Source organism: Etheostoma spectabile, chromosome 11 (assembly GCF_008692095.1).
Source record: "Etheostoma spectabile isolate EspeVRDwgs_2016 chromosome 11, UIUC_Espe_1.0, whole genome shotgun sequence".
Classification (NCBI taxonomy): Eukaryota; Metazoa; Chordata; class Actinopteri; order Perciformes; family Percidae; genus Etheostoma; species Etheostoma spectabile.
The window spans coordinates 144,982-158,744 of NC_045743.1; the positions used below are offsets into that span (position 1 = coordinate 144,982).

A 13,763-nucleotide genomic window follows, 5' to 3' on the forward strand; every position below is an offset into this window, starting at 1 on the left:
TTACATTTCAATTTGCGCTGCCGACTGTTTATTTACAGTACCAATTGTTTACATATACATCTGCAATACCGTACTTTAACTGTAATATGCAATTACTTTCCACTGCACTTTAATTTGGATAGTTTCTGCCCAAACTTTATTTGAACTACCTTAAATCGTTGTTATACTGCTCATTTTAGCCTAACTTATTATATCTATCTGGAGAAATTCTGTCAATAATAATAGCCGCCTGTATATATATATATTCATAGTACATATTCACCTGTAAACTCTGTAAACCATCAGTATATTATGTTCATTGTACACATCTGTAAAAATTCTACTTATAGTAATATCCACCTGTATATTATATTCACTACATATCCAGCTGTACATCTTGCTCACAATACTTGTTATCTTTATTTTATATTCATAGGACAAACCCATCTGTAAAATTCTGTTTATAATAGTATTAATTTCCATATTTACGCAGTTATGCACTTATGAAACCAGTGTATATATCCTGCACTTACTGCTATTGCACTTCTGGTTAGACCCAAACTGCATTTCGTTGCCTTGTACTTGTACATGTGTAATGACAATAAAGTTGAATCTAATCTAATCTATTTTAGCTGTTTTTACCCTAGGATGGCGAAGGCATGGGAAAGGCATGACCCGCCCTACTCTCCCTCTGATTGGCCAGCACCCGCTGCCTGCTCTGGTTGGGTTGGTCAGGTTTGGGCAGTTAGGATGTCAAGGTGAGCCAATCAAAGGCAGAGTAGGGCGGGGCAAAACTTCGTCATCCTGAAAAAAGACTCTAAACTAAACAGCACCCTGGCAACTGTCTACTGTCTCATATATTATATTTCCATGTTTTTAAAAGCGGTTAATGTCGACCGGTTGTTATCGCCAGAAATTCAGCACGGGAAGGTTTTGCAGTACTGCCCATAGACGTGTATTCTATAAAATATATATATATATATAATATATATATTGATATATATATATTATATATATATATATAATATATACATATTTGTATTGGTTTTGTTTGATGTATATATTTGTTTTCACTGTTGTGTAGTATTTGTTTTTGCTGTATAGTATTTGTTTACTGTTGTATAGTTTTTGTTTTGCTGTTGTATAGTAGTTTTTTTCTGTTGTATAGTATTTGTTTTTCTGTTGTATAGTATTTGTTATTCTGTATAGTATTTGTTTTGCTGTATGTATTTGTTTGCTTTGTTGTATAGTTTTTGTTTTTCTGTTGTATAGTATTTGTTTTTGCTGCTGATAGTATTTGTTTTCTGTTGTATAGTATTTGTTGTTCTGTTGTATAGTAAATTTGTTGTCCTGTATAGTATTTGTTTTGCTGTTGTATAGTATTTGTTGTTCTGTATAGTATTTGTTTGGTTTGTATAGTATTTGTTTTGCTGTTGTATAGTATGTTGTTTGCTGTGTTATAGTATTTGTTTTGCTGTTTATAGTATTTGTTGTTCTGTATAGTATTTGTTTGTGTCTGTTATAGTATTTGTTTTGCTGTTGTATAGTATTTGTTTGCTGTATAAATATTTGTTTTCTGTCTAGTATTTGTTTTGCTGTTGTATAGTATTTGTTGTTCTGTATAGTATTTGTTTTGCTTTTTTTATAGTATTTGTTTGCTTCTGTATAGTATTTGTTTTGCTGTATAGTATTTTTTTACTTTGTTGTATATTTTTGTTTTTCTGTTGTATAGTATTTGTTTTGCTGTTGTATAGTATTTGTTTTCTGTTGTATAGTATTTTGTTGTTCTTTAGTTGTGTCGTATAGTATTTGTTTTGCTGTTGTATAGTATTGTTTGCTTTGTATAGTATTTGTTTTGCTGTTGTAAGTATTTTGTTCGTATAGTATTGTTTGCTGTTTAGTTTTGGTGTTCTGTATAGTATTTGTTTTGCTGTTGTATAGTATTTGTTTGTGTTGTAAGTATTTGTTGTTCTGTATATATTTGTTTTGCTGTTGTATAGTATTTGTTTTTGCTGTTGTATAGTATTGTTTTGCTGTTGTATAGTATTTGTTTTTCTGTAAGTATTTGTTTTCTGTATAGTATTTTGTTTCTGTATAGTATTTGTTTTGCTGTTGTATAGTATTTGTTGTTTCTGTATAGTATTTGTTTTGCTGTGTATAGTATTTGTTTTGCTGTTGTAATAGTATTTGTTTCTGTCTAGTATTTGTTTGCTGTTGTATAGTATTTGTTTTGCTGTTTTATAGTATTTTTTGCGTTGTTGTTTTGTTTCGAAATATTTGTTTTGCTGTTGTATAGTATTGTTTGCTGTTATAGTATGGTTTGCTGTTGTATAGTATTTGTTTTGCTGTTGTATAGTATTTGTTTTACTGTTGTATAGTATTTGTTTTGCTGTTGTATAGTTTTGTTGTTCTGTATAAATATTTGTTTTGGCTGTTGTATAGTTTTTTGTTTTGCTGTGTATGTATTTGTTTTGCTGTTGTATAGTATTTGGTTTTGCTGTTGTACAGTATTTGTTTTCTGTATAGTATTTGTTGTTCTGTATAGTATTTGTTTTGCTGTTGTATAGTATTTGTGTTGTATAGTATTTGTTGTCTGATAGTATTTGTTTGCTGTTGTATTTGTATTTGTTTTGCTGTTGTATAGTATTTGTTTTGCTGTTGTAATATTTGTTGTTCTGTATAGTATTGTTGTTCTGTATAGTATTTGTTTGTTCTGTATAGTATTTGTTTCGTGGTATATTTTTGTTATTACTGTTGTTATAGTATTTGTTGTTCGTATAGTATTTGTTTTGCTGTTGTATAGTATTTGTTGTTCTGTATATTTGTTTTCTGTATAGTATTTGTTTTGCTGTGTATAGTATTTGTTTTGCGTTGTATAGTATTTGTTTGTTCTGTTAGTATGGGTTTTCTGTTTTTGTTTTTCTGTTTGTATAGTATTTGTTTTGCTGTTGTATAGTATTTGTTGTTTTGGAATTTGTTGTTCGTATAGTATTTGTTTTGCTGTTGTATAGTATTTGTTGTTCTGTTAGTATTTGTTTGTTCTGTATAGTATTTGTTGTTTGTATAGTATTTGTTTTTGCTGTTGTAAGTATTTTGTTGTTCTGTATAGTATTTGTTTTGCTGTTGTATAGTATTTGTTGTTCTGTAAATTTGTTGTTGTATAGTTTGTTGTCTGATAGTATTTGTTTTCTGGTATAGTATTTGTTTGTTTGTATAGTATTTGTTTTGCTGTTTTTATAGTATTTGTTTTGCTGTTGTTAGTATTTGTTTTTTCTGTATAGTATTTGTTGTTCTGTATAGTATTTGTTTTGCTGTTGTATAGTATGTGTTGTTAGTATTTGTTGTGTATAGTATTTGTTTTGCTGTTGTATAGTATTTGTTTTGCTGTTATAGTATTGTTTTGCTGTTGTATAGTATTTGTGTTTTTGTTGATGTATTTGTTGTTCTGTATAGTATTTGTTTTGCTGTTGTATAGTATTTGTTTTGCTGTGTGTTTTAGTTGTGTTGTATTATTTGTTGTCGTAGTATTTGTTGTTCTGTATAGTATTTTTTTTCAGTGTAGTATTGTTTTTTGTATGTATTTGTTGTTCTGTATAGTATTTGTTTGTGTTATATAGTATTTGTTTTGCTGTTGTATAGTATTTGTTGTTCTGTATAGTATTTTTGTTCGTTAGTATTGTTTTGCTGTTGTATAGTATTTGTTTTTTGTATAGTATTTGTTGTTCTGTATAGTATTTGTTGTTGTTGTATAGTATTGTTTTTGCTGTTGATAGTATTTGTTTTGCTGTTGTATAGTATTTGTTGTTCTGTATAGTATTTGTTGTTCTGTATAGTATTTGTTTTGCTGTTGTATAGTATTTGTTGTTCTGTATAGTATTTTGTTGTCTAGTATTTTTGTTTATAGTATTTGTTTTGCTGTTGTATAGTATTTGTTTTGCTGTTGTATAGTAGTTTGTTTTGCTGTTGTATAGTATTTGTTTGTTCTGTATAGTATTTGTTGTTCTGTTAGTTTTTTGTTTGTTCTGTATAGTAATTTGTTTTGCTATTGTAGTATTTGTTTGTGTTGTTGTTTTGTTGTTTTGTAAGTATTTTGTTGTTCTGTATAGTATTTGTTTGTTTTAGTATTGTTTTGCTGTTTATAGTATTTTGTTTTTGTATAGTATTTGTTTTTCTGTATAGTATTTTTTGCTGTGTATAGTATTTGTTTTGCTGTTGTACAGTATTTTTTTTTGCTGTTGTATAGTATTTGTTGTTTGTATAGTATTTGTTGTTCTGTATAGTATTTGTTTTGCTGTTGTATAGTATTTGTTTTTCTGTTGTTAGTATTTGTGTTCTGTATAGTATTTGTTTTCTGTATAGTATTTTTTTGCTGTTGTATAGTATTTGTTTGTTCTGTATAGTATTTGTTTTTCTGTATAGTATTTGTTGTTCTGTGTATAGTATTTGTTTTCTGTTGCAATTGTTGTCTGTATAGTATTTGTTTTGCTGTATAGTATTTGTTTTTGCTGTTGTATAGTATTTGTTGTTCTGTATAGTATTTGTTGTTCTGTATAGTATTTTTTGTTTGTATAGTATTTGTTTTGCTGTTGTATAGTATTTGTTTTGCTGTTTTAGTATTTGTTTTTTGCTGTAGCTTTGTTTTGCTGTTGTATAGTATTTGTTTTGCTGTTGTATAGTATTTGTTGTTCTGTGTATAGTATTTGTTTTCTGTATAGTATTTGTTTTGCTGTTGTATAGTATTTGTTATTCTGTCTAGTATTTGTTGTTGCTGTATAGTATTTGTTTTGCTGTTGTATAGTATTTGTTTTGCTGTTTTAGTATTGTTTTTCAGTATTTGTTTTGCTGTTGTATAGTATTTGTTTGTTCTGTATAGTATTTGTTTTGTGTTGTATAGTATTTGTTTTCTGTATAGTTTTGTTTTTTGCTGTTGTATAGTATTTGTTATCTGTATAGTATTTGTTTTGCTTGTATAGTATTGTTGTTCTGTTATAGTTGTTTTGTTGTATAGTATTTGTTTTGTTTGTATAGTATTTGTTTGCTTTGTATAGTATTTGTTGCGTGTATAGTATTTGTTTTGCTGTTGTATAGTATTTGTTTTCTGGGATAGTATTTGTTTTTCTGTATATATTTGTTTTGCTGTTGTATAGTATTTGTTTTCGTCGTATATATTTGTTTTTGCTTGTATAGTATTTGTTTGCGTTGTATAGTATTTGTTTTGCTGTTGTATAGTATTTGTTGTTCTGTTTATAGTATTTGTTTTCTGTGTATAGTATTTGTTTTTCTGTATAGTATTTGTTTTGCTGTTTTATAGTATTGTTGCTGTATAGTATTGTTTTGCTGTTGTATATATTTGTTATTGTTTTTGTTTTGCTTGTATAGTATTTGTTTTGCTGTTGTATAGTATTTGTTATTGCGTGTATAGTATTTGTTTTGCTGTTGTATAGTTTTGTTTTCTGTATAGTATTTGTTTTGCTTTGTATGTATTTTTTGTTTTGTATAGTATTTGTTTTTGCTGTTATAGTATTTGTTTTTCTGTTGTATAGTATTTGTTTGCTGTTGTATGTTTGTTTTCTGTATAGTATTTGTTTTGGGTGTGTATAGTATTGTTTTGCTGTTGTATAGTATTTGTTTGCTGTATATTTGTTTCTGTATTAGTATTTGTTTTCTGTATATATTTGTTTTGCTGTTGTATAGTATTTGTTTTGCTGTTGTTAGTATTTGTTTTGCTGCTGATAGTATTTGTTGTTCTGTATAGTTTTGTTTTGCTGTTGTATAGTATTTTTTATTCTGTATAGTATTTTGGGTTGTTCTGTATAGTATTGTTGTTCTGTATAGTATTTGTTTTGTCTGTTGTTAGTTTGTTTTGCTGTTGTATATTGTTATTCTGTTGATTGTTTTGCTGTGTATAGTATTTGTTTTCTGTATAGTATTTGTTTTGCTGTGTATATATTGTGTTTTTGTATATTTTTGCTGTTGTACAGTATTTGTTTTCTGTATAGTATTTGTTTTTGCTGTTTGATCTTAGTTTTGTGTTTGTATAGTATTTGTTTTGCTGTTTTAGTATTTGTTATTCTGTATAGTATTTGTTTTGCTGTTGTATAGTATTTTTGTTGTTCTGTATAGTATTTGTTTTCTGTTTGTATAGTATTTGTTTTCTGTTGTATAGTATTTGTTTGTTTTGATAGTTTTGTTTTTTCTGTTGTATAGTATTTGTTTTGCTGTTGTATAGTATTTGTTGTTCTGTATAGTATTTGTTTTGCTGTTGTATAGTATTTGTTTTGTTGCTGTTCTTCATTCATGAATTCCCTGTGCGGCGTCCTTGAGTGCCATGAAAGGCGTCTTTAAATAATATATATTCTTATTATTACCCCTCATTGAATTGACTGGGAAGCGGTGACCGCGCGGTAGGTTGCAGCACCGCGTGAGTAAAGATCGCTTTTCCGTGACGTCGCACGAAGATCGACCAATTAGATCGGCGAATGCAAACGTCAGTTTATGATATGGGCAGTTTTTTTTCTAGCCTCTAGGCAGCCACCATTTTGGGAGTCAAACCGCCCAACAAACAGCAGTGCACACCTCCACGCTTCTCTAGTGGCCTTACTATGGTTCACACGTGCGTGGTGGCAGGCTGTAGGAACAGAAGGACACCGGGCACCACCTTGTCTTTCTACCGTTTCCCCCGGGACCCCGACAGGAAGCAGCGCTGGATAGCGGCGGTGAACCGGGAGGGCTGGGTGCCCAACGACGGCAGTCGGCTGTGTAGTACTCACTTCCTCTCAGGTAGGAATGCAGTCACTGAGGAAACCATGGAAACAAAAAGTAGTTCATCCCACTGTTTGTCAGATTAATGCCGCTGGAATTCCACATAGAAAACTACCCCATATTAGTTATTAAGTAATGTTCATTATCGTATTTATCGAATTACATTATCATCCAATCGTCTTAAATGACATACTCTTACTAAGGCTATAACCTCAAAGAAATCTCTTCCAACAATGTTTAACAGGAAATCTAAACTATTTGCAGTTGAACTCAATTTATTGCTAAATATGAAACCACTAACTCTCATTTCTCCCCCCCAATTTATTAGGACACGAGGCTGTAATGTACCTTAAATAATAGTTCAAATAAGAGTGGGAAAACTGTAGTTTTTTTTTATTTCACATCTTATTTAGTTCATAATTTGCCTGTTATGGTGCCTGTAAGGCAAGGTAAGGCAAGGCAGCTTTATCTGTAGAGCACATTTCAGCAACAGGGCAATTCAAAGTGCTTTACACAAAATCAGTTAAACAGATAAAACACAGGTACAAACAGTTAAAAATCATAAGCATTAAAAAACAATAAAACACATGAATAGACAGTTAAAAATAGACACATAAAACACAAGAATAAAAGTTACAGTGCAGCTTAAGAAATTTAAAGAAATGAGCAGTCATTTAAAGAAAGGCAGCATCAAAAAGAAAGGTCTTCAGCCTTGATTTAAAAGAACTGAGAGTAGCAGCGGATCTGCAGGTTTCTGGGAGTTTGTTCCAGATATGAGGAGCATAGAAACTGAAAGCTGCTTCACCCTGTTTAGTTCTGACTCTGGGGACAGAAAGTAGACCTGTCCCAGATGACCTGAGAGGTCTGGGGGGGTCATAGTGTAGTAGCAGATCGTTTTAGTTTGCCATGCTGTTATTCATTTTAAAGTTAGAAAATTAACTATCTATTGTTTTTTATTGTTATGTTAATTTCTGCCTAAATCTGGTACATTACAATCAATTTGTTACACAAACTTTGTTTCCTAATGACAAATTAATTAAGAAAAAGACAAGTTAGATACAGTTACAATAAACTGTTGACATTGTATTTGTGCAAAATCACACGTCACACAAGAAACCTCAGTAGACGGATCCCAAACCTAAAAATCAGTTGCTCTTTCAGCTGTTATTAAGCTGCTTACTTTTTTAGGTGGGACAATGTACCACCTCAAGTAGGAGGGAAAACATGGCTGCTTGTCCTCAAACTCTCCTGACTAAAGTGAACTGTTAGGGAAGTGCCATAAACAGACATCAAACAGACAATTCCTTTTTTTTTTCTACATCACTTTCACCACCTTCCCATTTACTACATCCTTTATCCACATGCAGGTAAACAGGTGAAGAATCCACGTTCGCCAGATTATGTTCCCTCTGTGTTCACGTCAGATCCCTTATCCCCAGAGATGAAGGAGCACGGTGTCTTGGAGAACCTGGACAAGCAGGAAGCACGAGTGGAGGCTGCTAATGCCTTGTTGTTCCTGCAGGGCCAGGGACGGTCTGTGGTGGGGGAGTGGTGCCAGGACGAGCACCCTGGGGAGAGGGAGGGGAAGGCTGCTGTGGAGGAAAGTGCGTCTTCTTCCCTCGGCACTGATGAAGACGACGATGACGACGATGAATCTATGAGTGACAGCAAGAAAGGAAAGTTTGCGCATACGTGTGACGCAGCAGTTAACTTTGACGATGTACTGAAAGCCCTGAAAAAGGAGAACCAGACCCTCAGGGAGTCTGTGGACAAAATGTCCCTCTCTGAGAACTCACTGAGGAACGATGCAGAGAAAGTAAAGTTTTACACCGGCCTGCCCAACTACTTTGTCCTGGAGACGGTCATGTGGCTGCTGGCACCTCACATGGACGGGATGAAAACCGTGAAGCTCTCCAAGTTCCAACAGCTGCTGCTGACACTGATGCGACTCCGCCTGGATCTACGCAACCAGGACCTGGCTTACCGCTTTGGTGTTAAAGTCGGTACAGTAACCAGAACAGTGCACCAAATGGTCAACATCATGTCCTCCACTCTGGTGCCGACAGCTGTTTTCTGGCCCTCTAGAGCCGAGCTCCGGAAAAACCTGCCGGCAGCTCTGCGCACATCCCACCCCGACTGCGCTGTCATCATAGACTGTTTCATAGTGCCTTTTGAGGAGCCGGTTTCCCGGGGCAACCAGCAGCAGAGGGTGTTGCCAGGCTGTCAAGGGGTAGGGACAAGTTCTAATGTGTTAAAGTATCTGATTGGTGTGGCTCCACAAGGTGTCGTCACCTTTGTCTCTAGGGGCGTGCTGGGAGACGTCAGTGACAAAAGCCTGGCCGAGGGCTGTGGGTTTCTCTGCAAGCTTCTCCCAGGCGATGTCGTGTTGGCGAGTCGCAGTCTCAACATCGCAGATTCTGTGGCTGCCCGCGGAGCCCTGTTTACAATCGCTGGCAGCTACCAAGGGGAGGCGGACGGGAGCTCGGCAGGCTCGCCCCTGGCTAATACTTCCTCCGAGACAGCGAGTGTGCAGAGGCACGTGGAGAGGGTGATCTCCATGGTGAAGCAGAGGTACGCCATGCTCACAGGCCCTGTCGAGAGCCCCTTCACCACGGTCTCCGAGCGCACGTCGAACCTTTCAACCTTTGATAAGATTGTGCAAGTTGCTTGTGCCTTAAACAACCTGTGCATCTCTGCTGCTCCACTAGAGTGATTCATCCAGAAATGCCTAGTGCGCCTTAAAATTGTTGTCCGTAAGATTTGGGTTACGTTGTTTCTACTAGCAGCTTTGCTGCTAAGATGTAATTGCAGGCAGGTGTGGACTGTGTGGCGCTGGTAGATTGGCAGCTCTAACCTGCTCGATGCCTTTACATGCTAGCAGTTTAGTCTAAGATGAGCTAATACATCCATAAAGACACGGGCTGTGTCGGGTATAAGATCCGGGGAGGCAGCGGCTAGCTCACCGAGGCTATCTGAGAGGCGCAGTGTTTTTCACAGTAAGGCCGTCTTGTCTGCATTAGCACTGTTGCTTGCATTAGCACTGTTGCTTGTATTAGCACGATTAGCCATGTAGCAATAGCATTGAATCTAACCAATATGACACAAACACCCTGCTAGCCACTGAGGCAGAATGCAATATAACCTTAGCTCATGAAGGGGAGGCCGAGGAAGAGCGGCCAGCAACGCTTTCCCCTTATTCACTTACTCACCCGGGGAGGAAAAGGCTGACCATCCCCTCCGACCCGAGTGCAGTGCCTCATATTGCTAAAATATTAGCTGACACAACATTGCTAACAGTGCTAATATCTAATCCAACCTGAGCATCAGAATGTGCAGTAAAACAAAACTTCCGAGGCTATACCTAATTTATGCCCTTTAATGATTAAATAACGGGGTTGTTGTTGGAGGTTGACATGTCATCTCAGCCAGCATCAGCTCGGTCCTCTTGTGGGTGAGGTTTTTGGTTTTAATTTGAACTTAAAGTTGAACGGTCTTCATTCTGTGTCTGTTGGTCTGCTATTGTTAGTTAGCAATGAAATGTAGCGTACCATTTATCTGCATCTATCCGCGTCTGCAGTTACCAATTCACCAGTACAATAAAACACAGCATAACCGGCACAAAATCGCTACTAAGCGCGCTGCATTTGAATTTAGGGTGGGAAAGTCACCACAGACACTCAGATTGTATTACTTGACAAAGCAGCAAATACGCTGCGCTTTCATCAGTGGGTCATAGGCTCAATCACTATTGTTTGAACTCACTTTTTGATACTTTCTAGACTAACTAAATGAAAATCTTACGGACAGTAACTTTAATGCGGGTCACTTAAGTTCCCTTTACTGCTTCAGACCTTGTTCTCTCAGTACATCCCAGTGTCATCAGTGTAGATTACTCTAGAAAAGTGATTCATACCTGTAGGACTGCAACTAACGATTAGTTTTATTGTCAATTTATCGGTCGATTATTTTCTCGATTTTAATAGATCAGTTGTTCGGTCTATAAAATGTCAGAAAATGATAAAACATGGATCAGTGTTTCCCAAACGCCCAAGATGACGTCCTCAAATGTCTTGTTTTGTCCACAACTCTAACCCCCCAATTCCACAGGATGCGGAACGGCTGCGGATCTGCTCCAGAACGGCGTCTGAGTAATTTGGTTTCCTCTAAAGTCAATGTGTGTACTTCCACAGACTGCGGAACGGCTGCGTCCCAGCTCCGCGACCCGCCGTAGCAGATACGCAGAGCTTCTATTTTTGCCGGAGAGCTCCGCAGCAATTCAGCCCACAGAAACAAAATAAAACATCTGGTTAATTTTCAAAATAAAACACAACGTGCTCACAGTGGATCATAAATCCCCTTGCGCTACATCTTGAAAACACAGCTTCAAGCACAGTTGTCTACTCCTCTGGATGGAAACAAACTGTTGTTGGTTTTGTGGTTCTACTCCACGTGAATTTGCGAGATCTCGTTGGTCCTCGAGACTTCAGCTGTCAGTCGTAGCCGCAGCCGTTCCGCAACAGATCCGCAACGGGTGGGTGTTAACGGACTGCAGAGCACGGAGCCGTCACCCAGCGGAGCCGATCCGCAGCCGATCGCATAGGAGGGGAGAGATAGAAGAGATAGAATCAGATATTTTTTACTTTGAAGGTGCAATATGTAACATATGTACTGTATTTAATCACAAAATGACCACAATGTGTCATCAGATATTAAGGAAACATGCTAAGTTGAAATACTATGTTTTCTGACAATAGGTAAAAGGTGAAGGTACTTTATTCTCACATACACATATTTAACCCATCCCCCAAGGGAGCAATGAGCAGCCAGTTACAGCGACTAGAGACCAACTCCAGATTTGAGCCAGTGCCTTGAGTATCAATGGCACTGGCTGGAGAATGTAGTGCGTACTACTAGTACTAGTAGTATGTTGTTTTTTTGGTGGTGGTGGTGGGGGAAACCGGAGCACCCAGAGGAAACCCATGCAAAACTCCACCTAAAAAGGCCCTGAACAACCTGGATTGGAACCCAGAACCTTCTGGGTGTGGGGCCACCGTGCCAATGCCATTGTTTCCTGCTTTTGGAATAAGTGATGGAAAGTCTGTTTGTGTTTGGCCTGTGTGTTGGTATCAACTGTCTATTTTGACAGCTGTCAAATATACCTGTAAAACCCCAAACCCAGTGCGCTACGGCTGTAGTGCAGCCATGGAAGCAGCAAAAATACAAACGGGATCACTGGAGTTAGATTCATTCGACCCACCCTCTTTATAAACGAGACCAGAGACGAAATAAAACCTAAACACGGGTAAATATTGGAGATGCATTTAAAAGATGGAGACAGTTGAACCCTCGGAACGGCAGTCAAACCCGTAACTTACTACTTGTGAACTAAATTAAGCGGTCGTCGTTACAGTTAGTTAGTCGATAAAAGGTGACTGTCAGCCTGGTAGAGAGCTCCGCGAGCGCACAGGCTTTTATAACCGTTAACACAGCAGCATCAAGCAGCTCCGCTGCGCTGTGGGGTAGACTAGCATCAAGCTAACGGTGACATTGTGTGAGGTTTGGTTCAGCGTTCTCAACTTGGCAACTCCCATGAACTTCGACGCTGGGGAGGAGGGGCCGGAGGAGAGGACTCTTTTTTCAGTATTTTGAATTTGGACTGCAGTAACTATTTAACCCTTGTGTTGTCCTTGGGTCAAATTGACCCGTTTCCAAGTGTTTTATACCAGAAATATGGATTTCTTTCAACCGAATTGCCCAAAACTAACATGGATGATTCCATACAACATTACTTTCATTGAATTTTTGGGTTTTTTTATGTAGTCTTTTAGCATTTTAATTATTTTGTTTAATGGTTTCAAAACAGTATCCGGACTAAACTTTGACGTCTACCCATCTACGATCCACTCAACATCCTCTGATCTTAACTAATAGTCAAAATAATTCATAATTTCTGCCTTTTTAACTCAAAACGGACGAATAATTTGATCTGAATGAGATTTGTTGACCATGAATTCAAAGAATAACAATAAAAAAAACTATTATTAAACCAACTCAGGTTTTTTTTTAAAACCCAAGAGCTGGAAAAAGTGACAAATAAATCAGAAAAAGCAACAAAAAACATCGGAAAAGTCCCAAAAAAATATTCATTTTCAATTTTGACCGGGAAGGACAAGTTCATGGTTAACGGGAAGACGACACAAGGGTTAAAAAAACAAATAAAGAACAGAAAAAAAGAGGCTCAAATCGATTTAATTGATTATAAAAATAGTTGGCAATTCATTTAGTAGTTGAGAACTCATCGATCTTCGCAGCTCTTCATACCTACATACCACTTTAATTATTTACACTTTCAGTGTGTGTGATTTCCTCTTAACTAGGTCGCTTTGTACTTGGAAATGAAAGCAAATCCAGAAACCACATTTCCTAGATGTGATGTCAATAACTTATGCAACTGAACTGCAACGTTTTTTTTCTTTTAATTTATGCGTTGATTAACAACTGTGTGAGTAAAAAGTCCCTTTAAATTCATCTTTATTAGCCATTTGTAAATATGAGGTATATATGAGTTCCAGTTTGGGTGGTGCAGACGATATTCCCACTAACCTAGTTACTTCAGTCGTTTTAATTTTTTAATTTATTCTCAACAAATACTGTATTACAGTAGCTGACTTCGCTGATTGGTTCCTCCCTCTGTTGCAGAAAAGGGGGTTTGTTGGTTAAACCCGCTGTTTTCTTGCTTCCCTGCTTATTAATCAAGAACGGTACACGCAATACAACAAGATATCAAATAGGTTAAACTTCCAAGAGCAGCATGCGTAGGAATGCAGCTCCTCGATAGCAGTTTTCTCCTGCCTGTTCGGCCTTTTTTGGGCATTTAGCTACCTGTGAGCACAGACAAACATACCACCCACAGACCAATTCACCAGCATATGGCCAGAGTCTGGTGTTAGTTTATCTGCAGTAGAAACAGAGCTCATTTCCAGCTTTTTATATTTTTTTTCCCAACAATAGTTGTTAGGTTG

General features: G+C 36.4%; 1 protein-coding gene across 3 annotated transcripts; it reads left to right on the forward strand.

Annotated features, from left to right (window-relative positions):
- Positions 1 to 6,400: 6,400 nt before the first annotated feature.
- On the forward strand, positions 6,401 to 11,076 carry LOC116698250 (uncharacterized). 3 transcript variants are annotated; one of them, XM_032530069.1, is made up of 2 exons: positions 6,401 to 6,759; positions 8,166 to 11,076. In XM_032530069.1, exons 1-2 carry the CDS (start codon positions 6,582 to 6,584, stop codon positions 9,452 to 9,454), a joined length of 1,467 nt encoding a protein of 488 aa, XP_032385960.1. In that variant the 5' UTR covers positions 6,401 to 6,581; the 3' UTR covers positions 9,455 to 11,076. The 3 variants fall into 3 exon arrangements, with proteins under 3 accessions (XP_032385960.1, XP_032385961.1, XP_032385959.1); XM_032530070.1 differs by having other exon boundaries at positions 8,181 to 11,076; XM_032530068.1 differs by having other exon boundaries at positions 6,404 to 6,759; positions 8,109 to 11,063.
- Positions 11,077 to 13,763: the final 2,687 nt, after the last annotated feature.